This window comes from Ursus maritimus, unplaced genomic scaffold (assembly GCF_017311325.1).
Source record: "Ursus maritimus isolate PB19 unplaced genomic scaffold, ASM1731132v1 scaffold_17, whole genome shotgun sequence".
In the NCBI taxonomy this organism is placed as follows: domain Eukaryota; kingdom Metazoa; phylum Chordata; class Mammalia; order Carnivora; family Ursidae; genus Ursus; species Ursus maritimus.
Window position 1 is genome coordinate 46,182,843 of NW_024424119.1, and position 27,914 is coordinate 46,210,756.

General features: G+C 53.2%; 1 protein-coding gene across 4 annotated transcripts in view; it reads right to left on the reverse strand.

The window, feature by feature from the left end:
• Positions 1 to 15,956: 15,956 nt before the first annotated feature.
• The window catches only part of CDK5RAP2 (CDK5 regulatory subunit associated protein 2), a 162,496-nt gene continuing 150,538 nt past the window's right edge, over positions 15,957 to 27,914 (reverse strand). For all 4 annotated transcript variants that reach the window (XM_040631799.1, XM_040631798.1, XM_040631797.1 and 1 more), the window contains 5 exons: positions 27,229 to 27,494; positions 25,268 to 25,411; positions 18,526 to 18,652; positions 16,332 to 16,378; positions 15,957 to 16,051 (listed from right to left, as the gene is read on the reverse strand). In XM_040631799.1, the coding sequence (XP_040487733.1) occupies positions 15,995 to 16,051; positions 16,332 to 16,378; positions 18,526 to 18,652; positions 25,268 to 25,411; positions 27,229 to 27,494 (641 nt within the window). In that variant the 3' untranslated portion in view covers positions 15,957 to 15,994. The remainder of the gene's footprint in view (positions 16,052 to 16,331; positions 16,379 to 18,525; positions 18,653 to 25,267; positions 25,412 to 27,228; positions 27,495 to 27,914) is intronic.

Here is a 27,914-nt window from a genome sequence, read left to right on the forward strand (position 1 = left end):
TGTCACTTCTGAGGTTAGGTCTTAAGACTTTGGCTTCTCTCTCTTTCCCCTTCCCCGCACGCACCCTCTGTCTCTCATGACCCACTCGGCTGCAAGCAAGCTGCCATATTGTGTGCAGCCCCATGGGGAGGTTCTCTGTCCCAACGATAATTGAGGGCCCCAGTCCAGTGGCCTGTGAGGACCTGAGGCCTCCAACAACAGCTCGAGAGAGCTTACAAGCGGGTCCTTGGGACCCAGCCAAGTCTGAGGATGGATGTAATCCTGGCCAACAGCTTGACTACACCTTATGAGTCAACAGCTTCCAGAATGCTTGAGCCAGAAGCATCCAGCTAAGCCGCACCTGTGAGACAAGAAAGGTTCGGTGTCCTAAGCCACTAAGTTTGGGGTGATCTGTTAGGAGGCAGCGGATAACTCGGCTGTATCGTGTTATGCAGGAGAACGCCCGTGTTTGCAGAAACATACACTGGCATGCGGGGACATCGGATGGGGCATTATACTCAAATCGTTCAGGAATGAAGAGTGCTTCGTACTGACAACTCTTCTGGACATTTACGATTGTTTTCAGCGTAGGACATTTATTTCATAAAAAGAAGTAATGTGCCCATGGACACAAGTGTGGCTCCAGAAGGGCCGTACTCAGGACACAAAGAAGTAAGTATAATGTGGGACTTCAGCCACTGGATCTCTCTCTAAAACGGGATGGAGCCAGCCCTGCCTGAGACCCTTCTGTGACTTTCTGTTGCCCTCGGGATAAACTCCACGCTCCTGGGTCTGGCCACCTCCCCATGCCCACTCCACCTGCGTCTTGCATGCCTTTCATACCCTCCTCCAGACAGGGCACTTTCTAGCAGCTCCCGGAGCCCCGCTGTTTCTACACACACACACACACACACGCGCGCGCGCGCGCACACACACACACGCACACGCGCACACACACACGCACACGCACACACGCGCACACCCGTGCTTTCTCTGCCTGGAATGCCCCACTCACCTTCTTTCCTGGATGGTTCCTCATAATCCCCTAAGGCTTGTTTCAGAGCCACACACCCCCCGCCGACTTCACACACCCCCCCCAGCCCCTTCTCCCTCCCCAGTCCCAGCACATCTTCTAGACCGGTTACTACTGACGGTAGGGGGTCAGGGAGGGCGGAGGCTCGGCCCCACTCCCTGTGGGTACTCAGCACCCACGCCCTCGGGCACGGTGGCTGCTCCCTTCCCAGGTCTCCTGTGCCTGATGGAGTCGTGACCATGAAGGGAGCCCCCCAGCGACCCCCCAAAGAGACGGTCAGTCAGTCAGAGCAATACATTCAGGAGTCAGTCTTGGGGGGAGGGGCCGGATTCTGGTCCCTAGAAGTGACCTCTCTGTAACAGGCCCTCGTCCCCCACAGAGCCTCAAGAAGGGCCCCAGGGAATTTCAGGCCCTGCAAAGGAGCAATTTGTACTGCAGGCCCATTAATGAATCCCTAAACGGAGGAATTAATTACTGTCTGTCAAAATTAGACTTCTCCTTTCCTTCGAGATGCATCTTCTTTTTATTCTTAATTAATTTTTAAAATTACGACGTCAGTGCGAAGTCTAATTTATTTTACTTTTAGCATTATTTCTCTGATAAGCAATTTCATTTTATGCAGTCGCCTGCCTCAGTGCCGATTTGTCACCTGGGTGCTCACTTCCCCGGGCTCCAGGAGACCTGAAGGAACGGGGAGCACAGGCCACGGTCTCCCTGCTCACAAGTGCATGCCTCCCACTAACCCACTTTTGGCGGCCCTTCCAGCCTCGCCATCTGCAGCTCCATGAGCTTATCCCTCCCTCCATCCCCAGAGGAAGGTGCCTGGCAAGTTCGGGGTTTGTAAAGTGCTCCTGCATGACTGCCTTGTGACCCCACAAAAACCCTTCTGAAGCAGAGCCAGTCATCCCCATTTTACGGGGGAGGAAACTGAGTCTCACAGAGGAGAAACGACCAGAACATGTTGGAGGAAAGGGTCCCAATCCAAGCTCGGACAGCAATTCTGACATTTCTACTTCACCCTGGTCCTCAGATGGGGCTTATTTTGACCCCAAGACCTTTCATTTAGACCCAGGTGCTGACAGGACAGGTCCCACATGACCCAAGCTTTTGTCTGCCCCGCATCCGTCCGCTCTTGTCCGGGTGAGTGCCCTCCTTCTGTGGGGCCCGCGGCCCTGCCCCAGCACCCCAGGCCATGCTCCGGCCCGGAGGGCCCACGAGAGGCTCCTGCTTCGTTCTGCCCCCGTGACAGCGCATAGGGCAGGCTCAGCTCACACCAGTCAGCCTCTTCCCTGGGACTCCAATCACGGCAGCTGGGGGAGGAGGCGTCTTCCCCCTGGTTATGAAGCCCAGAAGATGTGAGTCTGGACTGGACGCTGCTGAGCTGTGTGTCCCCCCTCCCGGCCCACCGAGGAGGGAGGACAGCGGCCCAAAGAGAGAAGGGGAGACAGAGGCGTTGTGAGTCCCCCGTGCCAGCTCCTTCCGTGGCCTGCTCCAGCTTGGTCCTCCCAGCCGGGTCCACAAGACCACAAGCCCCCTCCATGGTCGGAATTGGTCTGACCGGATTTGGGCCACTTTCTGCCCTACGGGGTCCGACTGGCACAGGCGGGCTTGCGGAGCTGGAAGGACATCGGAGCTCAGCCCGGTGTGCCTCCGTGCCTGTCAGGTGACACCAAGCATGGAGGGCTAGGGGGTGACAAGTGGACATTCTGCACCCCAGAATGTCCTGCTTGCTTGTCCCCTGCTGCCTCCTCAGGAAGAGCCCACGTGTGCGAGGCTGACACGCAGGTCGCCCGCCCATCTCCCAGCCCGTGTCTGTCACCAACAGCCTCCGCACCCCTGTCACGCAGCCCCGGGGGGACAGGAGCTCACTGCCCTCGCTTCTTGCCACCAGGCTTTTGCCAGGCCCTCCTACCTGCCTACTCACCTACCACCACACCTCCTCCAGAAGGCCCTCCAGCCACCCCGGAAGGGATGACGCACCCCACCTGTCATGCCCACCCCATTGCTGCACACAGTCCCCGGAGCAGAGGGTCTGGGTTGTGACGTTTGTGAGCTATTTAAGGTCCCTGCGTCAGCCTCCCTGGTGCCCAGCCCGGGCCCGGCTCCAGGGAGGGTCACTTATCCGGCAAAGAGTGATCGAGTGCCTACGAGGTACCAGGTGAGGCAGACGAGGCCCTGCTTACACGGGGTGTGCCATCCACGTAGGGAAGAGACCGTGCCCCGTGGTAGCAGGAGCGCGGGGGTCAGGTCATGCGGACCTCACTGAGAAGGTGACACCTGAGGAACTCTCCAGGGGGGTGAGGGAGTGAGCCACGTGGATGTCCGTGGGGAGGGCATCCCAGGCAGAGGGAGCACCCAGGCTCTGAGGCAGGAGCACTCCGAGCATGTTCAGGGTTGTGGGGGAGGGGGGAGCAAGGGAGCAGAGGAGGCTGGGCTGGAAGGAGAGATGGGAGAGAGGACAGGGGTGAGGGCAGAGGGTGACCCCAAGGGAGGCTAGGAGGGGCAGGCATATTTGGTCAGGAAGCTCGAGAAGTGCTGGGTGGACAAACGAGTCGTAATTTGGGAAGGTCCCTACAATCTAGGTAGCGAGAACTGCAGACCTTGCTCACGCTGGGGACGGCAAATAACATCTGGCTACATGGGGACCAGGGCACAGCTTGGGGGCTCAGTCAGGGGAGCCCCAGGGCAGTGTCTGGAGCTGGGACTTGGCCGCCAGAGCGGGGAGCACGACGGCAGGTGCCAGAGGCTGTGCGGGCTTCCGCCGGAACAAAATGCCACCACCTGGGGGGGGGGGACTTCAACCAATAGAAGTGTATTTTCTCACCGTTCTGGAGGCCAGACGTCCAAAAGCCAGGTGTGGGCAGGGCCACTCTCCATCCCAGGCTCTGGGCACCGCCCTTCCTTGCCTCTTCCTCCCTTCTTTCTTTTTTTTTTTTTTTTAAAGATTTTATTTATTTATTTCACAGAGATAGAGACAGCCAGCGAGAGAGGGAACACAAGTAGGGGGAGTGGGAGAGGAAGAAGCAGGCTCATAGCGGAGGAGCCTGATGTGGGGCTCGATCCCAGAACGCCGGGATCACGCCCTGAGCCGAAGGCAGGCGCTTAACCGCTGTGCCACCCAGGCGCCCCTCCTCCCTTCTTTCTGCTGGTGGGTTCCTTGGCTCGCAGCGACGTCACACCAATCTGCCTCTGTGGTCACACACCTTCCCCCTTGTGGGTCCCCATGTCTTCACCTGGTGCTTCCCCGGCACATGTCTCTCTCCTTCTTTTACAAGGACACCCCTTACATGGGGTTGAGGGCCCACCCTCCTCCAGGGTGATCTCATCTTCCCCAGTGACGTCTGCAACGATCTGATTTCCAATAAGGTCCCACTCTGGGGTGCTAGGGGTGAGGACTTGAATGCATCTTTAAGGAGGGATACCTACAGTTTCAACCCGCACCAGACTTCTAACCCTCCCAGGGGCCCAACGTGTGACCTTGGCTGTGCCACACTCCCTCTCTGGCCCTCAGTCAGTGCTCCTGCAGGACAGAGGGGCTGGCACGCCAATGCCTCTGGCGGCAGCTGGTGCCTCTCCAGGTCCTTTTGAAGAAACTACTCTCCTTTTCTCGCTGTGCCGCCTCTGATCTCCAGCGCGGCGGCGTGGGGACGGGAGCTTAGATGCTTCCAAACTGTATCTTCACCATAAAACAAATATTTTGAAAAGCCTTTTGATGTTGCTTTAATGGCGTGCGGAAAACACCGTCCAACCCCCCACATTTTTAATTCCATCCTTTTTGCTGTTTTTTTTTTCTCCTTTAAAGCTTATGTTTGCTTTCATGTTACACGTTATTTATTTAGTTGCTTGTCAATTAGTGTCTATTCTCCAAGCGACAAGCACATTAGCAGCTGCAGAGACTGGAATTAAAATTTGCAGCCCAGTGGGTGCTCTGGAAGCCGCGCCTACCCGACTGAGAAAACAGCACCTCTTTGTCATCTCAAAAGATGACCTTCCTCTCCTCCTTCCCGTTCCTGGCTCCTGATTTAATTCCAGCTGACTCCTCCACGGTCCCTGCACTGACATGATGGCTTTGAGATGGAACTTTTTCAAATGCACAAAGGAAAATGCGGCTCCTGTTAATGGTGGCCTTTGAGGACAGTTAGTGTAAGACAGGAGTCCGCGGGATTTGAATAACATGCTCCAAATTGCCAGTGCAGGGGTCCAAAGTCAGCGAGCGTAATCCGACGCACCTCCGTGCAGCGGTTCAGCAAACACTTAACGAGGTGACGCGATGTGCCGGGGACACGGTCCCAGCTCCTGTGCCGGCTCCTTGATTTACTGGGCACCGCCCCTGAGCAAGTGAATGAATCGCGCTGAGATTTATTCCCTTGTCTGCAAAATGGGAGAATTAGAACCGGCTGCGGAGGACGTGGCGAGGACAGAGACTGAGTGTGTGGAGCTTTGCAAACCGGGCTTCATCCCCCGACGGTTCCAGCAAACCCGATGCCTTTGTGCACATTAATCCCGTGGCCGGAAGGGCTCCGGGGACAGGAGATTGGGAAGGGAGTCCCTAGGGCAGAGACAGGGGCCTGGCCCCAGCCCAGCCCAGGAGAGGATCTGGCCACGGTGCACAAGGCTGCAGGTAGAAGGCAGAGGGACCATGAGACCCCAGCCTAAGCAGGGGGGCTTCAGAGCCCAACAACAAGGCAAACGACCAAGGAACTAGGAGGGCAGCATTTTTACTTTCTCCGTTCCCAACATGCTACTGCACAGATCCAGACAATGGAGGAATCGGGATGACTTCTTCTTTGCGGGCTGAGCCACACCTGCGGCCAGAAAGGTGCCTTTCTCTGTTCTTGGTCTCCTGGGAGTGGGAGAGAGTCTCCTGGCAGCTCCAATGGGAAGACAGGTGCCCCAGGGGACAATGTGACTGAGTGTGATTCTGCCCAGATCACATCATAATGCAGTGCCTGCCTGGCACTTCTGTCACTGCTGGAACCCAAGTGGCCTGAGGGGGACCCTCCCAGGGATTCCCCCTTCGGTGAGAGGCAGGACAAGCACCCCGCTTGAGCCCTGGCTCCCCTTGACCCTGGTCTGTGACCTCAGGCAGGTGTCTTCACCTCTCTGAAAAGTTCCTTCGAGTATAAAAGAAAAGGAGATGAAGCTTAATTTACAAGCAGGACTGTTTGCTAAGAGATTAACAGCGAGAAAATAGACTTTAAAAACCTTAAATGGGGGTTCCCTCTTTTCTCCAGCATTCTTTCTGGGTGGCTGCACCCCGGCCAAGGGAAAACCAGATGGCAGGCTGGAGGCTGGAGAGGGAGGCAGCCGTTTCTCACTCAGAGATGCCCATACCTCCTGGCTCAGGAGCCAGAGCCAGGCTCCCTAAAACCATCAGGCCACCCCTCCTCTGCTCCACACCCCCCAATGTCTGCCCCTCTCCCTCAAAGTGACGCTGACCCTCCAAGGGCCCTGGTGTCCTCTGAGCCCTTGTTCCCCCGCTCACTGGCCTCCTCCCTGCTCCCGGGCTCCTGGCTCCCTCCTGCCCGCCCCCCTACCGGTGTCGCTCCTGCAGCTGTCCCCTCCCTCAGCCTGGGACAAGCTTACCTCATCTCCTCCTGCTCTGCTCTCCCGTCCTGGGGGCCGAAGCACCTTCACCCCTAACAGAGGAGATTGTTCCCTCCTCCGTTCTGCTCCTGTGCTGCTAGAATCGAACCCAGTGTTCACAGATGTGTCCCCAGGGCCCAGAACAGCTCCCGCCACCTGGCAGGAGCTCTAAACACCCGTGCAAGGGTGACAGCGCCACAGGTGGCGAGGCCTGGATCAGTGCAGGTCAGCAAGGTCCAGGGAGGAAGCCCTTCTAAACTCACTGTGCCACAGGGTCTCTGGGGTGCCTTTCAAACTAGGGACACCACAGAGCCACCACACCTCACTTGCGGGCTAGGCCCCTGCATTGGCTGGAGAGGTTGACCCCCATGCAGCTAGGGTGGAGAGGGCTCTGAGTCCCAGCTCTGGCCCCAACTTGGGGTACGACCTCAGACAAGCACTTTCCACCTGGACGAATAAAGCATCAGACCACTGGTCTGCAAGGGGGCCCCTCAGAGCCCCAGTGTTCTGTGGAGGGGCCTCAGAGAGGGCCTGGCCAGTGGTCAGGACCCCTTCTGTCTGCCGGTCTACTGGGCTTCCACCTGACATGCTTTGTGACAATTGGTTGGATTGCAGCTCCCGGCGATGGCTCGGGGGACACCGGTTAGCCAATCCCTGGGCCACGGGCTCCTGGCTTCACACTCCCCAGCTGTCGCATGGGGGTGGGGGGGAGTAGACCGAGTGACCCCAAAATGCCCTCCCAACTCAGAAGCTCAGGTGTTTGGGGTGCCCGGCAGCAGGAACGTCTTGAGAAAGTGGGGGAACCGGGTGAGGAGCGGGTGACGGCGTCTGCAGACGGACAATTAGCATCACACAATATAACACTTTAATGGCAGAATCTTTTATATTAGAATAGACATTATGGAGCACGGTTCCATCAAATGAATATAATAGACTTGTTTTATATTACAATGCACACTGTAATTACACATTTCAATAATTCCTTCAACGCGTTCCACAGAAGCATTCTGAAGTAATGGAGTCCTGTAACCATATATAATAACCCACCAAAGGGGAGGACGCTGCAGGTGGTGATGGGTGACGGAGAGCCAGCAGGGAGAACCCTAATCTCCTCTCACCTGGGGCCACTTGGCTTCTGACTCTGATCTCTGGATGTTCTTCTGGACAGGAATCCCCTCCACAACACCTCCAACTGCACTTGTGTAATCATACCTCTGGGGACGGGGGGCTCACCACCTCTCATTGATGGGCCCTGTCATTAGGAATCTACACTGCTCTAGGCACATGGCTTCCGACCTCTCAATTCATACAATCACATTCATAGTGACGATCTAAGGCATTATATTAGATTTCTAGTGCAGCCCTAACAGATCGCCACACAGCTGGGGGCTTCAAACGACACGAATTTACTCTGCAGTTCTGTGCGTCAGGAGTCTGACGTGGGCCTCGCTGGGCTAAAATCAGGGAGTTGGCAGGACTGTGTTCTTGTCTGGAGTTTCTAGGGTCAGGATCTGTCTCCTTGGCTTTTCCAGCTTCCCAGGCCATGTGCATCCCTGACTCAGGGTCCCTTCCTCCACCCTCACAGCCAGCCGCGCGCTGACCCTTTCTCTGTTGTTACAGCTCTGAGCACTGCTGGGGAAGAGTCTCCCCTTTTAAGGACTCGTGAATTAGAGTGTCCCACCTGGATAATCCAGCATGATCTCCCCGTCTCAAGCTCTTTAACAGTAAGTGCATCTGCAAATTTCCTTTGGCCGCACGATGTAAACACTCACCAGTTCCAGGCGTCTGAGAAGGGACCTCTCCGGGGCACGACGCCGCACCACGGGCACTATTTTCTTACTACGATACCAGACAGGCTGTGAGTTTCTACATGAAGGACATGATGTTTACAGCATTAAATGTGACGTGTCGTGTAGTGCTTGGTATATACATGTTTGATGAATGAAAAACAAATTCAGTGAGCCCGTGTGGAAGGATCAGTGATAGAACCCCCTTGTCAATACCCCTCCTAAAGCGAGGTACAGGGAATGATCGCCAGGCTCACCGTGGTTATGACAGGTCATGGACGGAACATCACTGTTCACCTCTCTTGTTTGGACTCTGTCTCTATTAATGCAGCCAAGGTAACATTAGCATTTGAGGCCCTTTCTTTGGAGTCCGTTAACTTAGCTGCTTGCAGTCCGTTAAAAACCTAAGTTTGTCTCCAGTTACAAGGGGACAAATAGGATCGTGCCCGTGTTCTAGGGGGATAAACTGAGGCTTAAAGGTTGGGGGCTGAGGTGATGCCTGCGGTGAGTCTTTAAGGATTCGTGGAGTCGGGCCGAGGGGCTGGGAGACGGGCACTTCAGACCGGGAGACGTGTGCAAAGCCTGGCAACGCAGGGGAACAGGAGGTGCCTTCGGGGCCGTGAGGAGTGTGACAGGACGGGCCCCTCTGGGTGGGGGTGGAGGTCCCACCAGTGAGGAGCCCAGAGAGATGGGAGTTGAAGGCCGGGGTCAGACAGGGGAGGGCCTGCATGCCACGGAGGAACGGGCGCTTGGTCTTGGGAGGGGTGCAACCATCGGGCTCCTGGTTGATAAGCTCACCCTGCCTTGTCCACAGAGACCAGGTGGGTGCAGGAGGCAGGGAGGCCCCCTGGGGAGGCTGCAGCCCTCACCCAGGCCAGTAGGGAGGAGGAGGAGGAGGGATGGAGAGGAGAGGACAGAGAAGAGAGGGTAAGGGGGGAGCAGGGTAGACTCGGCTGGGAAGAGGCAGCGGGAGGCCAAAGACGGTCCTGGGGAGACTGGAAGCATTGGGGGGAAGACAAGAAACTCCCAAGGGAGGAGGAGAAAGGATGAATTATTACCCTCAGCTCAAAGACGAGAAACTGAGGCAGGGAGAGTTCAGATCCCCTCTCCAAGGTCAGGAGGCCCGGAGGCCATGGAGCCGAAACACAGGCCAGTTCTGCGCAGCTCCCTGGACCACCATCCTGCCTGTCTCCACCGCAAGAGCTGCCCACAGCTCACCAGGTCACTCCAGGGCGGGACCCAGAGTCGGCAGACCAAACAGGAGTCCCCGCAGGTCCGTAGGAGGCCACCTCAGGCCGGTATCCCCCCACTGCCCCGGCCATCAGCCTTCCTACAGCATCAGCGTGAAGAGTGCAGGGTCGTGTGTCCTCAGGCCGGGCCCACCTGCCATGGATCTGCTCCCGGCACTTCCAGCCTTTTTCTCCCCACCTCCCCTCTTCTCGGGCTTTCTCCTTCATCTTCCTTCAGGCACCATTGGTTCCCCAACGCCAAAACTGGGCCCAAATCCTGAGTACCTTGTATCCAACTTCATGCTTGGCACCCTGCCTGTACGTCATTACCGGGGGCCCTGGTGGCCTCCGTGCCTTTGCACGCACTGTTCCCGCCACATGCTGCCCCTTCCCCTGACTTTGCAGGACAAAGTCAGCATCAACACCCTTCCGTGCTGTCCCTTCTCCATGAACGAGGCCGCACCATGGCCACAGCCAGACCCAGTGGCCCTGACCCTCCTGTCCGCCACCCTCACCCGCATGTGTGCACACACAGCCCCACTCAGCCAACGCACCACTGGTCCCCGGGTCCCCTAAGTGGCTCAAATCCACCCCACCTCCCTGTGCCTGGCCCTGTCCAAGTGAGGACCGTCTGGTCTAGACACGCTCCACAGCCTGCCCCCGACCCTGGCACCCCGGCCCCCCCAGCTGTCCCTCTCCACGGCTGGCTCCACCCTCCCCAAATACAGATCTCTCCGTGTTTCTTCACTGCCCGACACCCTCTTCCAATGAAGCCTGCCTGCCTCCCGTGAGCACCTGAGGCCCCGCCCACCTCCAGCCTGCCCTCTCCCTGTCCCGACTTGATCCCAAGCTCTGGCCAGGCCAGTAGACCATGCACACGCCTTTGCCAGGCTGTTTGCTCTGCCTAGAACCCCTCCCCCCACCTTCCCACCTCACAAACTCCCAGCACCCCAGGGCCCCCTCCCGGCCCACCCCAGAGCCCCGTGCGGGGCCTCTTTCCCAGGCACCCGAGTTCCTGTCACGTATCACCACCTCCCAGAGCTAATCGTGCACTAGAAGGTGACTGTCTCCCACCCCACCGGCCCATCAGGAGTCACATGTTCCAGGTGGCCCGGCAGCCATGGCTTCCACCACCAACGAGCCTTGTCCGCTGGTCACCCCGCGTCCGTGACCCCCGAGCCCACGGTCCCATTGGAGAGCAGGGCAGGCTGCTCTCTGTCTCCTGTCACCTGCCATCACAGGCCACGCGGCGCTACCGAGCCGGAGCCATACGTTGCTCTGTTTGGCAGAAGAAAGTGGTGTCAGTACAAATAGAGAATCTTTCTAGACCTGAAAACCTGTAATTAAGCCCTCATGCGAACGCCTGTGAACAAGGACGTGATTACGGCATGAGAGGCGAGTGCGGGAAGGTGCTCGGTTGCCACTGTGCGTTTACTAAGGTGACGATCGGGTAGGAGAGGGGCCCACCATGCCCAGCATGGTCCTCTGGGTGGAGGCAGGGCAGTGGCCTCCCCAGGGTTGGCATCAGATGGACAGAGCTGGAAGGGGCAGGACAGAAGCCCAAGAGGGGTGAGCGAGAGGCGGCTCCCACTGTCTCTTGTTGAGGATGGAGAGACGAAGACCGAGCCAGGGATAGAGCTGGACTTTGGGTCTGCTGGCAGGAACCTTCTGGACACTGCCAGTGTGGACCACGCCAGGGCCACCCTGAGCCATCTTGGCACTGACCATGCTGAACCGTGCTCACACGCAGCACAGTGGTTGGGGGGCTGAGCTCTCCAGCCTGCTGGCCTGCATTGACTCCAGCTGCACCCACTACTGGCCACGTGACCTTGGGCGGGCCACTCTGTGACTCAGGCTCTCTTCTGGAAAAAGCAGCATCTCCCCCACAGGGCTGTCACATGATTGCCTGGGATAGAGACTGCCTGGCCCATAGGCCCCCCTGAACAAGTCTTTCCTATTGGCATTCCTACCTGTCTGTTCTCCCCACAGAATGATTTCTTCCAAAAGGACATTGGAGAAGCCCTGGGAATGTTTGGTGAGTGAATATATTGGCTGCCCTGTGGCTGGCACTAGGGTCAGAGTGGGGAGCAAATCACACCGGTCTGTGCCCTCACAGACCTTCTAGCTACTGACGGGGAGACGCGTAACCCAAAAAATGACACTTGTACCATCCAGTCACAACAGTGGCCACGTGCCTGTGAAGGGGAATCGTGCTGTGTACATGTATAACGGTCTTCCTGATGGGGAAGACCTACCTGACGAGGCTCTGAGGCATGAGTAGGAGCCACTAGCCAGAGAGAAGAGAAGCCAGGGAACTTGATGGAAGCATGCTAGGTGGATGTGCAAAGGCCCTGTGGCTGGAGAGAGGAAAGCCCTATGAGGCTGCAGGATGGGGAGCTGAGAGGGTGGGCAGCTGGAGGGGAATGAGAAATGGACAGGACTCAACACACCACGGGCCTACAGGTCATGCTAAGTGCAGCGGGAAGCAGTCAACATTTTAACCAGAGATAATATGATCAGCTTTGCATTTTAAAGAATCCCTCTAGCTGGGATATGGGGACATTTGGAGAGGGTAGGGCTGGATGTGGGGAGTCCAACTGGGAAGACAGCAAGTGATCCAGGCGAGAGGTCACCTGAACCAAGATGGTGATGGAGGTAAGTGGAGAGAAAGTAGATAGAGTGGCCATGATCATGGATGGAATATGGAGGGTGAGGAAGAAGGTGTCAAGGGTGACTCCAGCATGTGCTGCTACCCCAAGGCAGAGCCTTCGCTGAGATACACGAACAAGCAAACCCCAGTGATCTGGCCAATGTCTGGGCCTTACGGTTAGCCATTCTCTAGCTTTACCTGTTTGCATCATCATCTTGCAGATGAGGAAACGGAGCCCAGGTCCTACTAGGACCCCCTGAGGGCCAGGACAAGATCCTGGGTCCCCCGACCTGCCCACACCCAGCCCACCTGCCGCCAACAGAGTCAGGAAGACCTCATCTGTGGCAAGAGGTAAACACGTCTGGCCCCTAAGGCAGAGTCCTGGGCTTCTCAGAAGACGGGATGAGTAATTTTGATAATTGAATTTTTGAGTTAGACTTAAAATATGGCCAAGATTGAAGAGGCAATCTGGCAGGGTCGGCAGCCCCCAGGCAGGTCTGCCTCCACAATGCTGAGCACTTATGAACAAGATCACTCTTCCTCCCATTCCCAGTCCCCTTACAAGTGGTTCTTGGGGCCGCTGTGTCGAGGAATTCAATTGTGGGTCTCCGGGGCCCCTCTCTAGTCATCCAGACACGTGTTGTTGGAAAGGATAGTGAGAATACTTCGGTTTGTAAGTGAGGGCCGCAGTTTTTTGAATAGATAGCATTCTGGGGAGACAGGATAATCCAGAGGACAGGATAGAGAACAGGTTTTGACAGACTCAGGTCCAAATCCTGGCTCCCACACTTACGAAGGGGACTGTCCCCCGTTCTCTCATTTGTGAAATGTGCAGAGTGGTGCAGATTAATGAGACCAGGCAGGACACAGCGACTGCTGTGAAGGCGGGCACCAGCTTGGCAGCGCAGGGATTACCCTTCGGGCTCCCGGCAGGGAGGTGGACAGGTGGGCCAGGGTGCGGCAAGCAGGAGGCTCCCAGGTGAGCTGCGGGCCCTGTGCCCCTCCCCCGCTCCTGCTCCCTCTCTATATATTTAGCCCCCGCAGCTGCTGCTCTCAGGTGCAGCTCCTCAGCTCACGTGGTGATTAATTTCACCGCCGGGGAAACGGACACGTCCTCCTGAATTCAGCTGCTGGTAAAATTAACTCACCAGGGACAATGGAGCTTTCTCCAAGGTCCAAATTGTCCTTATTGCAGTTTGTTCTTGGCCTGAATCCAGCCCAAACAAACCAGGCTGCCTCTGTACCCTCCAGAGGAGGGAGGGCCTTCACTAGCCCAAGGCTGGGAATATTTTACAGGAGTCTAAACTGGGCAGCAAAAATCTACTTTGCTTTGGGTTACTGCGTTCGTGGACAGTTGTGTGTGACTAAGTGAATGACCAGCTATGTTCCCAGGGCCCCGTCCTCTGTAGGCCCTGCTCTCAGGCATGCCTGGGTTTACCAACCAGATGGACCCGGGATGTAGCAGAATCCAAGATGGATCGCCTCAACCCTTCCAGCTCATGCCCTTGCCAATGACCAAGTTCAGTGCCCAAGGGCTGGGCAGTAACCGTGTGCTGGGCAATATAAGTACCACTTCCTGCCAGTTCAGCTGAACCCAGCTCTAACTTCCAAGCCTAGCCTGGGCTCTAAGCACTGGCTGACAACTGACTCCCCATCACACACACACACACACACACACACACACACACACGCTTGTGCACACCTGTGCACATCAGCGACATGAACGTAAAGCAGTGCTTCAAAAATCTGCTTGAGACCAGCCACCAAGAAACACTGAAGACTGATTTTTGGAAAAGGTCCTATTGTTCAGCGAGTTCCAAAGTTTGAGGCTCACAACTGTAACCAGGACTGGGCAGAAGGGGGACCGCCATTTCGTGGGCACAGAGACTAGTGACGGAAGCACGCCACCTGGGACGAGGCGCCAAGCCTCCTGCTGCCTCTACGGAAACACGTTGAGCCACCTTGTGTACAGATGGGAGCTTCCACGGAGGAATCCATTTGTGCAACTTCTCGAAAAAGGGGCTGCCGCATTATTTTATGCCGGTATCTGAGTTTTCACACACTGGCATGTATTAAAATAAGGCTCATCTGTGCAAATATTTCTCATGAAGAAAGCTCAGATGACAGGAACCCAGGCAGAGCGGGTCCCCACTGACCCCTGCCCCGCCCCTGCACTTCATGGGAAACCAAGGCCAAGAGGTGAAGAGCCCAGCATGAGAGGCCTGCTCCCTGCCCCCCAGCCCAGGCTCCTGCCCCTCCACTCCCAATGCCTCTGGCTCACAATCACCTCAAATCATTGTGTCTGCAGGGATGTGGGGGCAGCAGCGAGAATACGGTGTGGGGTTTGGCAGGACAAAAGGGATCAGGGCTTGGACAAGTGACACTGGGCCAGAGAGGGGCCTGGTACACCTTGTTAGGGACTTGGGCTTGGAGCCAAAGGTAAAACTGTTTTAGGCAGGGTAGCATCCTGGGGCAGATGGTGCTTTCTCTCCATACCTCAGCTGTTACAGGGCAGAAAAGGGATTCAGATATGGGAGGCAAGACTCGAGAAACCTGATGGGAGAGGAACTGAAGACAAGGAGCCCAGGACCTCCGAAAGGTGAAAGCAGAGGAGGGGAGAAGGAGCGAGCAAGCTGATGGACAGGAGGCGATGGTTTCAAGCGCAAAGTGTCAGAATGAGTGACTGCAGAGAAGAGCAAACTGAAGTGTCCCCCCACGGTCACTGAAGTCCCCAGAATGATGGCTGCCATGGGCACAGAGGGATTCACCGTGCTCCCCGACGGTGGGCTGCTCAGCGGACACTTGCTCGCTGGCACCGAGGTGGGTGCGGGGCCGTGAAGCACAAGGAGCAGAGCTGAGCAGAGAGCGTCCTGGCAGACTGGGCCCCCGCAGGGGTAGTTCCCCCCTGGGGTACTATGGGCTTCTGCAAATGGGGCTGAGCCCTACCCGGTTTACTTCTCAGGGCCCTCATGAAGCTCAGGGTAAAGACAGAGGATGATTAGACATGAAGGTCAATGACAAGGGTGTAACAAACCACCAGGCAGCGTTACGGGACAGAGGAATGGAAAGATCACCATCATCCTGGGGACACTGCAATGACAAGTCCCTGCTCTGGTCACCTGGATCTCCTCCTTGGGAATGGCACCCCTCAGGGGACTGCTCTGGGACGTGACCACGCACTGCCCAGTGCAGGCCAGATGCAGGCACCGGGACCTGGCCATGCAGCAGGACGCCATTCCTCTCTGGACACCTAAGTGACCTTAGCAGAGAGCTTGGGAGGTATCCGAGGACCACGCCACTCCTGAGACCCTGGCCTGTCCCGCTCTGGAGTTCAGGACCTGGGCTTCCGGGCTCTGCATGAACTAAATGAACCACCAAGTTGAAAGGAATCATTCCGTGAGGACGCTCACACCGCAGAGCTGGCTGAGCACGAAGCAAGTGTAAGGTGGGCACGAAGGCCACCACTGTGCCCAGCAACGATGCCACGGCTCAGAGGCAAACCTCCCAGCGCCCGAGAGCTCGGGGCCCGTTGGAAGCCTCACGGCCGGGCACCCAAACGCTGTCGGACGACAACCCTTAAACCAACTTCAGGAGAGAAAACATGAAGGGAAAAGCAGATTTCCTTTAGCCAGAGAGTCCTTTCTCCCCTCAATAGATCGAAACCACACTTGTAACGAAGCCACAGCGAGAGCTCAGTGGGAACCACAAGCTTTATTGGCTGAAGTTCTCCTCAGGAGCCGGGTCGGCTGGGACTGGATGTTCCTGGGTGGGCACCCCCGGGCCTAAGCTAGGAAAAGGCAGGGAAAAAAGGAGAATTTTAGGTCCCATGGGGGGCTTCTGAGAGAAGATCCCCCGCAGAGTTACAGGCGGAATTGCTACTTTGAAACTACTTTCAAAGACACACTGTTTAATCAGTAAGTATTTACAGAACGCAGTGATGATGAGCTCACACTGCATTCATTCACAAGAGATGCTTCTCAAACACCTACTACGTGCCATTTCCTGCCCTGTGCCCATTCCCCGTGCCCCAAATGGGCTTCCAATAACAGAACTCAAAGGGGCATTACCTCCAGGTTTCCTCTGGCCTTCCGAAGGATTTTGTGCGTCACGACCACTAAGAAGAAAGAAAGAACAGGATCGTTAGACACGGATGCTCAGGAAGACAGTGTAAAAAGCCAGCAGCAGGGAGGAAGCACCCCCTGACCCCTGAACCTCAGGCAGACGTGTAGACGAGCCAGAAGCATCCAGACCAGAGAGAGGTGTGGAAGGCTCCAGTCTGCCCATCATATACCCCAAGACCAAAGAATTCATGGTGGACCAGGGTCACCTCTTCGAGTTCATGCTAAGTCACCACCTCACAGTGATACTTGCCCGTTACAGGCTCGGCAAGGCCCGAGGATGCACGGGCACCCCCGGGGCTCACCTCTATGGGTCTGAGGGAAGATGGTGCAGGGCAGGGGACAGGCCTGTGCCCGACTAGCACCCACACACTTTGGCTTCCTAGGCCCTCCAGAGAAGCAGCTCTGGGAAGGGGGTGGGCCCAACGCCAAGCAAGCCCATGTGCCAAGGCCCAAGGCAAGGGTCACAGGCAGTTCTGCAAAGTCAATTTTTACCCTTAAAGCAGGAGTTCGAATCAGTTGGGGGAAAGCACGAACTCTGGGCATTTTTTTCTCCTTAGATGCCCTTTAGCTGGGAGAAGAACCGGACATGGTTCCCTGGATGGGACGATTCCAGAGGTCCCACTGATCAGATGCTCTTAGCTGTGTGCGATGCAAATGCCCAGTGCATCAGGAGCCCTGGGAGGAAGCAGGGCGCCTGCCTTTCAGGGCAGCAACTGTAAAGTGAGGCCGCTTCCTACCTAAATCCTCTTCGTGTCCAACACAAACACCCTCAGAGCAAATAAATCCCTTGGCATATCCTAAGTATGTTCCTGAAAACTTAGTTCTCACCCTCGAGGCCACCTGCCATAATCCTGTCCCTACCCCTTCTTGGACTCCTACTCATCCCTCAAGACCCCATCAGTCCAGAGCCCTCAACCACCTGAGGCCGCTGGGGATGCACTCAGTACGTTGCCCTGAAGCTGACTTTTGTGTCTGCCCCATGAAGCCAAAGCTCTGTGCTGGCAGGAAGCGTCTGGTTCACCTCTGTGCACAGAGCCTGGCACAGGGTCACGGAGCAGAAAATCAGCACCCGCTCCATGACTCAGCATCTTCCTTCCAACTCTGTTCTAACTCTGCCAGTCTCACAGAGTCAGTTTTCAGAAGGTTTCTGGGGTGGGGGTAGCTAAGGAGAACCCCTACCCAACGACAATCTATATTCTGTGCTTCTCAGAAATGCCCCAGAAACGTTGGCCTTTGATAAAAGGGCAGCATGGGACAGGCTGGCAGCTCCAGAGGAAAGCGCCACCATCGGCGGCCCTCCCAGGACAGGGACAGGCAGACGGCGAGGCACGGGCAGATTAACTCGGCGACTGCCACTCTCAAAACACGCGGGGTGCACCGGTGCTACAGGTTTCTACCGGGGACAGGGAGCTGCTCCCCACCATCTCCGAAGCTCCTGGATCAGTAGGAGCACTGACGTTACAAATGTCATGTAGCCTCTCCAAGCCTGAGTTTCTGTATCTGCCTTGAGAAGTATTTGTCAAAACCATCCCCTCCCCCTGGATCCTCACGGCCCTGCCAAGGCCCTTCTTCTGGCCTGCCCAGACCGGTGCAGCAGCCACCAGCAAGTCCCAGTCCCAGCGACCCCTCCAGCCTCAACCTGCCACTTGCAGTCTTACTCCAGCTACATGAACTGGTGTAGGCGTCTCACATACAAAACCTTCTTTCTTGCCCCTCTGCCTTTGTCCACGCTGCTCCCTTTCCACCTGACCCACACCTGCTCCTTCCTGTAGGCTCAACTCAGCTGTCCCTGGGTACAAGAAGCCAACCTTCCAGGACAGAATGACACCCTCCCCATTCCCCTCTCGTGGTCCCTAAGACCCTACCCCACACACGTTCCGTCAAAGCACATGCCATGCACCTGTCTCCCCAACGACATGACAGTTGCTGGCAGCAGCACGTGACCTCTCCACTGAGGTCTGCTAAGTGAGTTTATTTGTCTGTGCGGGTCAGAAAGGATAAAGTATGAAAGGAAACCCATAAATAGGAGGCATGATGACAGGTGATCTGGGCTCCAAAGTGGGTGTCCGGGATGGGGATTTTGGTCCTCAGAGGCACCAAGTGGGCGGACGCAGCAGCCCACCCCCACCCGCTCACTTACACTGATCAAAGATGACTTTTTCCTGATGCTTGCTCAGCTGCAAAAGCTTCACAGAGTTTTGCAACTTCTTTTCTTGTTCAAACAGCTTTTTGTGTAGTTTGGTGATCTCTGCCTTCATTTCTCCAGTCTCAAGAGAAAAGGAATTGGAAAAATGAACAAAGAATACAAAACATCCTATCACATAGGAAAGAACTAAAACACATACAAAAAAAAAAAAGGCAGTCTCATTCATTACTTTAAAAAATAAATAAAACACATACAAAAAGATGCTCGGCCTTACTAACAGCAATATTTGAAGGAAAACTAGAAGCCATTTTCTGCTGGTCAGATTGGCAAAACCAGGCAAAACCCAGCGGGGCCAGGGTGTGGGGCAAGCACCCTCGGGAGCCCTGGCAGGACTGAGTTGGCACAGTCTGGGTGGAACGCCGGGCAAGATCTGCCAAACTGTAAAATGTGCTTAACGCTTGGCTCCAGCAAGTCCGCACTTGGGCATTACCCCCACCAGTAACCACATACGCACACGAAGAGGCCTGTGTGCCTGGGTGTTCATCTCAGCATCGTTCATAGGAGGAGCCAATAAACAACCTGGTTTGTTTCAACAGGGGTCTGAGTCAATCCCAGTCCTCATATACGACGGCATCATCTGGCAGCTATTAAAAATGATGTTGTGGGGGCGCCTGGGTGGCTCAGGCAGTGAAGCGGCTGCCTTTGGCTCAGGTCATGATCTCGGGGTCCTGGGATCCAGTCCTACATTGGGCTCCCTGCTCAGGAGGGGGTCTGCTTCTCCCTCTGCCTCTGCCCTCCCCTGGCTTGTGCTTGCTCGTTTGCTCTCTCTCAAATAAAAATCTTTCAAAAAGGTGATGTTGCACAACTCTATTTATTGACGTTGGAAGATGATAATTAGTGACAAAAAGAGCCCACGGGGCGCCTGGGTGGCACAGCGGTTAAGCGTCTGCCTTCGGCTCAGGGCGTGATCCTGGCGTTATGGGATCGAGCCCCGCATCAGGCTCCTCTGCTGGGAGCCTGCTTCTTCCTCTCCCACTCCCCCTGCTTGTGTTCCCTCTCTCGCTGGCTGTCTCTATCTCTGTCGAATAAATAAATAAAATCTTTAAAAAAAAAAAAAAAAACGAGCCCAGAACTGCTATTGTATACCAGGTATTCCTGTTTCATAAAATTGGATAGATAGACCTATACCCGCAGATGTGTATGTGACGTCTAAGACATGTGATGAACAGAGACGACATCAAAATATTCATAGTGACTGATCTCTTGAGAGATGCGATTTGGAAGTTTTGTTGTTCATTTTTAAAAATTTATCAGAACTGTTCGAGGTTTTGGTTTTCTTTTTTTTTTTTTCTTCTTTTTTTTTTTTTTTTACAAAAACTATAATGCTCATTAAAACAAAAATTTTTAATGATAAATTTTAAAAAGAGAACACAAAAGTATGATTAGGAGAGTATGAGCCTCAGGAGAGCTTTCACCGTCCGGAGGTGTGGGCAGAGCGGACGGGTGGTGAGCCAGAGGTCCCCGACCTCTCGTGTGAAATGCCCACACCCTACAGGCTCTCTTAACCAGTCTCCGCTGAGCTGGTTCAGAGAGTTGAGGACCCTCCTTTCTCATAACCACCCCCCGCCCCAACTGTAGGGCACGCTGGCACGGGCTACGCTCTGTGACAGGGAAACACCTCGGCTCCCCAGAGGGGAGATGCCGGGCTGCCAACTTACGAGGAGCCCCACTTTACTTCGCTCCCAAACTTGTTTATGGCGGCTGTACTCGCAATCAGTTATGGGAAATAATTAAGTATTAGGTCAACCCATGAAACGTGTATATGAAAAGAGAGAATTGGTTGTATGAAAACTCACATATGCCTCAGGAAAGACTTGATAAAGGCGAGTCACTAAAAACTACATTTCTGGCAAATTAGGTGTGGGTGAATCAACTATGAAAGATGTGGGAGGAACGTAGTCTAGAAGAATTCTATATTCGAGTTGCTTTACACGTGTCTACATTTTTTTCTTCATCTTCAAAAAACAGAAATTGGAAGGGACAGACATACATTATGGATGTAGTTTACGAAAGAAAGGAGATGTGAAATCCTCACCAGGAGACCCGCATTCAAAGAAGAGGCCCTGGCCCTCCATCAAAAGAATGGCAAACAAACGTACATTTAACTGTTTTCAGTTAAACTACCATGTTTAAGCTACATATCGTCGCTTGATGTCCTGCTTTAACCTACTTTCAAGATTAACCAACTGTGCCAGCTACAAGGATGTCAACTGTTCTTCCAAAACAGAGCCTAATTCCAACCTCAGGTTTTCTCTGATTCTCTTCCTCACGCTAAGAGCCCACAAAGATTTGTGTTCAGGTCATGGTTTCCTAGACCACACATTCCGGGACGAAGTCATTCTCCATGGCTGTAGAACCGGGATACTCCCTGACCCCATCCATCTAGAGTGAGACGCAAAGGGGATGAGGCCTGGGATGGCCCATGGTTTCCTCCCCGCTGCCTGGCTAACCTCTAGACCTCTTTCAAAAGTCAGCTTGGCCAACACCTCCTCCAGGAAGCTTTCCTTGGGACTCCTTCCCAGCAGAAGTCTAGGCTGGTTACTGCTTGTTTGGACACTCGCTACACCCAGTCCTTTCCTCGTCGTTGCCCATTTCATGTTGAATTTAACTGATCATTTACTTCTTTGCTGCTTCTCCCGAGACTCAATTCTTCTCTCTGACCCCTAGTGCCTGCATAGGTGCTGTGAGACCCTTTGCCAATGGGTAGGTTAATTTTTCACCTGCACTCCCCAAAACACCCTGTCCATCTTCTATCCAGCACTTGAAACAAGGAATTTTAATTCTGTAGGTTTGCTGTTCCTCTGAACTAAAATCTTCATTTTTACAGGACGAACGCACCATGGTAAAAACCAGAGGGCTCTAAGACCCAGCTCGGTCACTTCCAGCTGTGACGGTGACAAAGAATGGAAGATTCCTTCTGGAAGACAGTAATATAATACCTTCCTCTCTGGAGGCTCCCGTGAGGGACCAAAGGAGATGCTGTGTGCTCCGCAGAGTGCCTGACACCTAGCAGAGCTCAACAGAGCAACTCTTCCTTCGGGCCACAGAGCCCAGCTCAGAGCTGGGACCCACGTGCCTCCCAGAAGGCCACCCGCTGACTCAGGAGTGTTCAGCCTGACTTCCAGAGCTGGCTTTTTGAACTGTTTTTTCTTCTTTATGATGAAAAATCTCGACTAGTCACAAAAAGTAGAAAGAATGGGATAATGAACTGTCAGGTACCCACCCAGCTTTAGCGATTATCAAATCACGGCCAAACCCGCATCACTACATGCCTGCCCATCTGTACCCTAAAAGTATTTTTAAACTCCAGCCCAGAAGCCAATCATATTTCACGTCCATAAAATATTTTAGTACATAGTTCTAGAAAAAAGATTCTTTAAAAAGAAAAACACATCATCACCACATCTAGAACGATGACAATAATTGCTTAGTATCACCATGTACGTCAGGAGACACATTTCCCTGAGCCCAACGTAATTTCATTTTTTTGAACAACTGGTCCAACTCATCAGCATCCAAATAAACTCCATGTTTTTGCGTTTGATATGTCTCTTAAGTTTCTTTCAATCCAGTGGTTCTCAGGGCTACCAAGAGGACTTGTAAAAACAGACTACGGGGGCCCACTCCCAGACTTTCTGATTCAGTAGGTCTGGGGTGAGGCCCCAAAATTTGCCTTTCCAACAACTTTCCAGATGACACTGAAGCTGCTGGTCCAGGGACCGTAATTTGAGAACCACTGTAAATCTGTTTTACTCCCCCTTCCCCCTCTTTTTCCCTAGGATGAAAAGATGTTCTAAGCTCGTATTACACATTTCCTGCCCCAGACCTAGAATCAAACCATTTCTCCAAGGAGTCCTGGTTCCTGTTAGTGGGAAAAGGTATTTAGGAATCACAATTTGGCACTAGAGGTGCTCACTGGTACTGGAGTGGACATTTTTAAAGCAAAAAGTAAATGTTTCTAATAGGAAGTACAATATAAGTTCATACTGATATTTCTAAATCGAGGATGGCAGGATTTTTACTTCTTTGTTTTTAAATTTATATCTCTTCCCTGGCAGTAAAAATCTTAATCTAATTAGCTATTTGTTTTATCCTACAATAGAATTGTAATGGTTTTAAAATACCAGTACCAATATTACTATTAACAATATCATCACTGAAAACAATTAAAACATTTTTTTCAATCCTTTTTTGCCCTTAGGGTATTTCTACTAGGGATATAGTCAAATTACTGTGTTTTAGTCTTAAAATGCTCCCTCTTTCTTGGGTATGCCTTCAATACTATATATACAGTAAGGTTTGTTTCATCTTGCTATCAATTTTTAAAAATTGCTTTTTTTTCCATTTTGATTTATTTTTAATTATTTAAAGCATTTACATAGTTTCAATGTCAAATTTACGAAACAAGATCTTTTCAGAGAAGTCTACCTTCTATTCCTGCCCTTCCCCTCCTCTTCCTTCCCACCCCTACAAGTAGCCTGTTTTCTTGTATTATTTATCCTTCCAGTTAAACAAAACTTCTATAAACAAATACGTGTATATATTTGTATCTCTCCCCACAACTTTCTTGGATAAACCGATGTATATGATACACACTTTCCAGAGTAATCCTAGGGACTGCACAGGACAGTATATTAAATGCAAAAGGCAAATTAATGACATTCAGAGAAAACCCTAGGTTGTAAAAAAAAAAAAAAAAAAAAAAAAAAAAAAAGCCACTGGGGTTGCTGGCGAAAACTTGGGAATCTGCTTTACACACATTTCACACTAAGAAGAAGGCACTGTATGAAACACAGGCAGGGGCAGAAAAGCGGCTTGAGGCAATTTAACACCACACAGGGGGTCTGTGTGCACCAGCAACCGCATCAGAGCGACTCTAAGGTCCTTTTTCTGGCTCCAGAATTCTGTGGTGCTAAAGTGAGCATAATCAACTATATGAGAAACACTTGGAAAGAAGGGTGAGTCATCACCAGCGCTGGCCAGTCCCTGGACTAGTTTGCTGGTGGGGGGATCGACGTGACTATAATTTATATTTATACCCACACACACAGGAAAGAAGATCTACAGTCCGTGTATTTAACAGACACTACTGTGCACTGAGGACAAAAACACTGTACTGTGTTTCATTCAGACACGTTGTGCTTTAAAAATCATTGGGCAAGTACTTGTTTGGGAATACGAGAAAAAAATTATTCACTCAAAAATATGAACAAAATAAACATGGCCCCTCCTGGGAAAAAGAGGGAAACAGACATTAAACAAAGAAATAGATAATTTGCGAAGAGGGCTCTGATGAAGCAGAAGAGGGCGCTGTGACTGAGTGACCGGGGAGCCCTCTCTGACCTTGAAGTAACATGGAAGCTGAGACAGGAGAGGTGAGAAGAAGCCAGGCAGCCGAGAGGAAGCCCAGGCAGTCAGGCCGTCAGAGCATCTGTGTTATCAAGCCTAAGACGGAAAGAGCTCAGTGGGTGAGCAGAAAACGAAAGGCCAGTGTGGGCCTGGAACCCAGTGGACCCTCTTCCTCTCCATGGCCTCACTGGCTAAAAGTGGCCAAAACAGGATTTCTCTGCGAAATGACTGGTTACCTACCTCCCCGAGCTTAGTGCACCCAAACTTCCTCCCCAGGATCCCAAGAGGGAAATCACAGGACAGGCTCATTAGAACCTTCCGAGCAGAGAGCGAGCGCTGTTTCACTGCTGCCTCTGCCACGGCTGCCGGATCTGAGAGCTGTCAGAAGGGGTTTAACTAGATGAGTAACGACTTGCAATGCAAATTTCCCTCTGCCTTCCTGCTGGCCTTTGGCACAGGGGGAAACATCTATCAGACCACCAAGCAAAGTTCTAACTCTTCCTTCATCTGCATGCTCTTCCTTCCGGGAGGCTTCTTGGACGACCGGGGCGGCTGCTCGCCTGGTCATGATACTAGCTGTTTCCCACCGATGAAAACCCAGGGAGGGCCTCTGCTCTGCCTGACTCCTGGTTTGTGCCAAGAAAGATCGGGATGAGGATGGTTGTGGGATCTACCGTTCTTAATTCAGTCACGTTCAAGTTGCTGCAAAGTCAAGCTTTTGAGGGAAATTTCAATGGTTTTACAATAAATGATTTTCATTGGTTAAACAAAAAAAAACTTTCTATAAGTAGTTAAAGCAGATTGAAAATAGAACCCCTAAAACATGACTCTGAAAGCTATCAAAAGGAATCAGACGGTCCAGAGAAAGGCACCTAAAGTGAAAGCGATTTAGAGTGGAAGGGAATGAGCTGGACTACGAGGACGAGCTAGGACTTAAAATCTACAAAATGAAAGCATATTGGATTCAGACACTTGCGCCGCCCAAACCAGCTCTGCAGCCTTGGTCGGGCCTCGCTCCCAGACCCTCAGCTGCCCCGTGTGTAAGATGCAGACAGGATTTCCCTCCACAAAGACGTGCTAGGAGTGGGGACATGGTCAGGTCGAGCCCACAGGCCGAGCCCGCGGGGTGCTGGGGGAGCGGGCAAGAACACACCAGAAGCAGCCAGCACAGTGCCTGACACGTCACCCTTAACAAACACGGCACCCGCCCCCCAACCTGTTCCCCAAACTGACGGCACATCTGCCACGAGCAAGGTCCCGGGCTGCAGACCGAGACACAAGCCCCAGTGGCAACCCCTAGCCTCGGGATCCAGGTGTCGCCACCTACCTGCTCACACCGGAGCGTGCACTGGCCATTTGGGGGTGGGGAGACCCTCCAGAAAAGCGTCAGTAACCTCGCAGCCTCTTCGAGGATCAGCTTGGCTGTGCCCACGCTGGTGACGAACCTGTCCAGAGGCACCCGGTGTGGACCCTGCACAAGGCGCGGGGGTGGGGGGGGCGAGACAAGAAGGCCGTTAACATGCAATCTTGAGAAAGATTACGGACAAGCCGGCTTTAATGGGCAGCATAAATCTCCAGACCGCAGGGCTTGTGTCCACATGCTGAGCGAGAGCCTGGTGCCAGACGACACCAATTTATTGTTCTTAAAGACTGGTGAATTATAGATTATGAGAGAATTTCGGTGGTGATTGTAGCCCAATCAATAACCGTGATTAATAACCACCTGCGTTAACTGTATTTACTACGCCAAGAAGAGGGGAAGAGGGTCTGTGGCAGGGCCACTCGCATCGCTCCGCACCACGGAGCCTCTCCGGAAGGCAAACGGTGCCAACAGCAAGGGACGCAACACGAATGTTTCCGTCTTCAGCAGCCCCTGCTACATGGCTCTGCGAACTGCCAGTACGAAGTCGGGGCCTCGTAACGTCTCCCTCACCCTCTGCTGACAGAGGCAAACCCTAACTGGGGGATGTCAAGGGCAAAAGAAAGCAAGGAACATGAGTCAGAGAAGGGAAAACAAAATACATTTTAAAAAGAAATTAAAAGAGTACTGTCTTCATGGTGATAAAATCACTGCAAAAGAGAATGGCGCACTCTTTTTAGCTACCAAACGGGCAAAAAACCACTTACAAATAAAATTACTCAATGAAGAATAAGGTGTAGTGAGATACTCTCACTTGTAAACGGGGATACGTATTTTTGGAAGTAACGCATCAACAGTCCCCACCAAGGGCCCTAAAGGGTTCACGACCTGTGAGCGAGCTTCCCCGCCAGCAACTCAACCCTAATGAACTAGTCAAAGATGCGACGAGAGATCTGTTTACGAGGATGCTCACCACACCTTAAATGTCGAAAAAACAGGCCAAAGAGTAAGTAAATGGTGTTACATCCACATATTGGCTTTTTTTTTCAGCCAGTAAAAGTTCTAGAAAAATACTGAATGGGATAGGAAAATTGTTTATATGTTAACTGAGAGTCAAAATATGAAAGTCCTGTGAGTCAGTTTTACTAAACTTTAGGAATAAGCTAAAAGAGTGAGTGTGTGTGTGTATCAAAATTTTAAGCACTGAACACCATGTGATGTTTTCATGCTTTTGTAAATAAAGATTATGATCAGAAAAGAACAGTAATCTTATTAACATTTACTAATTCATTCAACAAACATTTACGGTGCACCCATGCATGCCAGGCCCCGTGCTAGGAAGTAAATATACAACAGCGAGTAAAAGAGACACTATCCCAGCTCTCCCGAAGTTTATTATCTCGTGAAATGTAAAATACAGAATGACTTTTACAATAGAATAAAATAAAATAAAACAAAAAGGCAAATCAGGTGCCAGGAAGCAGGGGGCCTCAGGAAGAACCTGAGAAGAGGGACCAGACAACGTGACACACGGAAGCTTGGTGGTTGGGTCCAGTCTGGGAGGACAGAGAACATCTGACCCCAACCCTTGGAGGAAGTGAATAACTTTATGTCAAGCGCGTGACACACGGGTCCTCAACACAAGGAACTTAAAAGTGAGGAGATCCAGCAGGATGAGGCAGGAAGGAGTGACCCCAGGGAAGAGGTGGCACTAACACAGGGTACAATCCTCGACAAGCATCCTCCCCATAGAACAGTGCCCTGGACTGGACCTGACCTCTGAGCTTTCGTGAGCTCCATCCCTGGCTCCCCTTCTCAGGGCCTCATGGAGGATGCACGCATCCCTTGCCTCTCAGAGCCCGAGGCGGCCCCTTCCACTTCCTGCTCCCAGTGAGCTCCTCACTCCCTCCAGCGGTCGGTCGGGTTACCTCTGTTCCCAGCTCCGGACTTGCGGGCCGGGGAGCCTGTTGGATCTGAAGGGCCATCTCAGCAAAGAGCTTCTGGCCCTGGCCAATCTGCTGGCACAGGGCCTCGTAGTCCCCAGTCAGGCCCAGGACATGGCAGCCACTCGTGTTGGCCCACAGGCGGTGGCCAGCGACCAGGTGGGACATGCATGGGGTGCTGGTGACGGAGCTGCCACTGTTGCAGGAGAGGGAGTCCGTGTCATTTCCAGAGAGCGGAGGAGTGTCTGAAGCTACAACACGAGAGGAAAGCTGTCAGATCTACTGGGGGCAGTTTCCTGTGCTCGTCGAGCTGCATTCAACGATGTCAAAGCAGGTGGGAGCACAGAGTAAGACCTTCAGGCCCTAATGCCACCCGGCACAGCACAGGGGGCAAGTGGCCGGGCTCCGGGACCTTCGTCTGTCTATTCCCCCACCCTGGGCTTATTCGTCTGATGGGAGAAGCTCGATTCAATTCAACCAACACTTATCAGGCACCCACTCTGCAAAGGCCCCCGATCTACACAGATGAATCAAGCCAGTGTCTGCACTCCGTGAGCCCGGGGTCTAATCAGACACCACACGGGAGGCGTAACAGCATGACGACGAAGAGCCAGAGCTCAGAGGGAGAAACAATCAATTCTCTGGGCAGGAAGAGAGATCAGGAAAGGCTT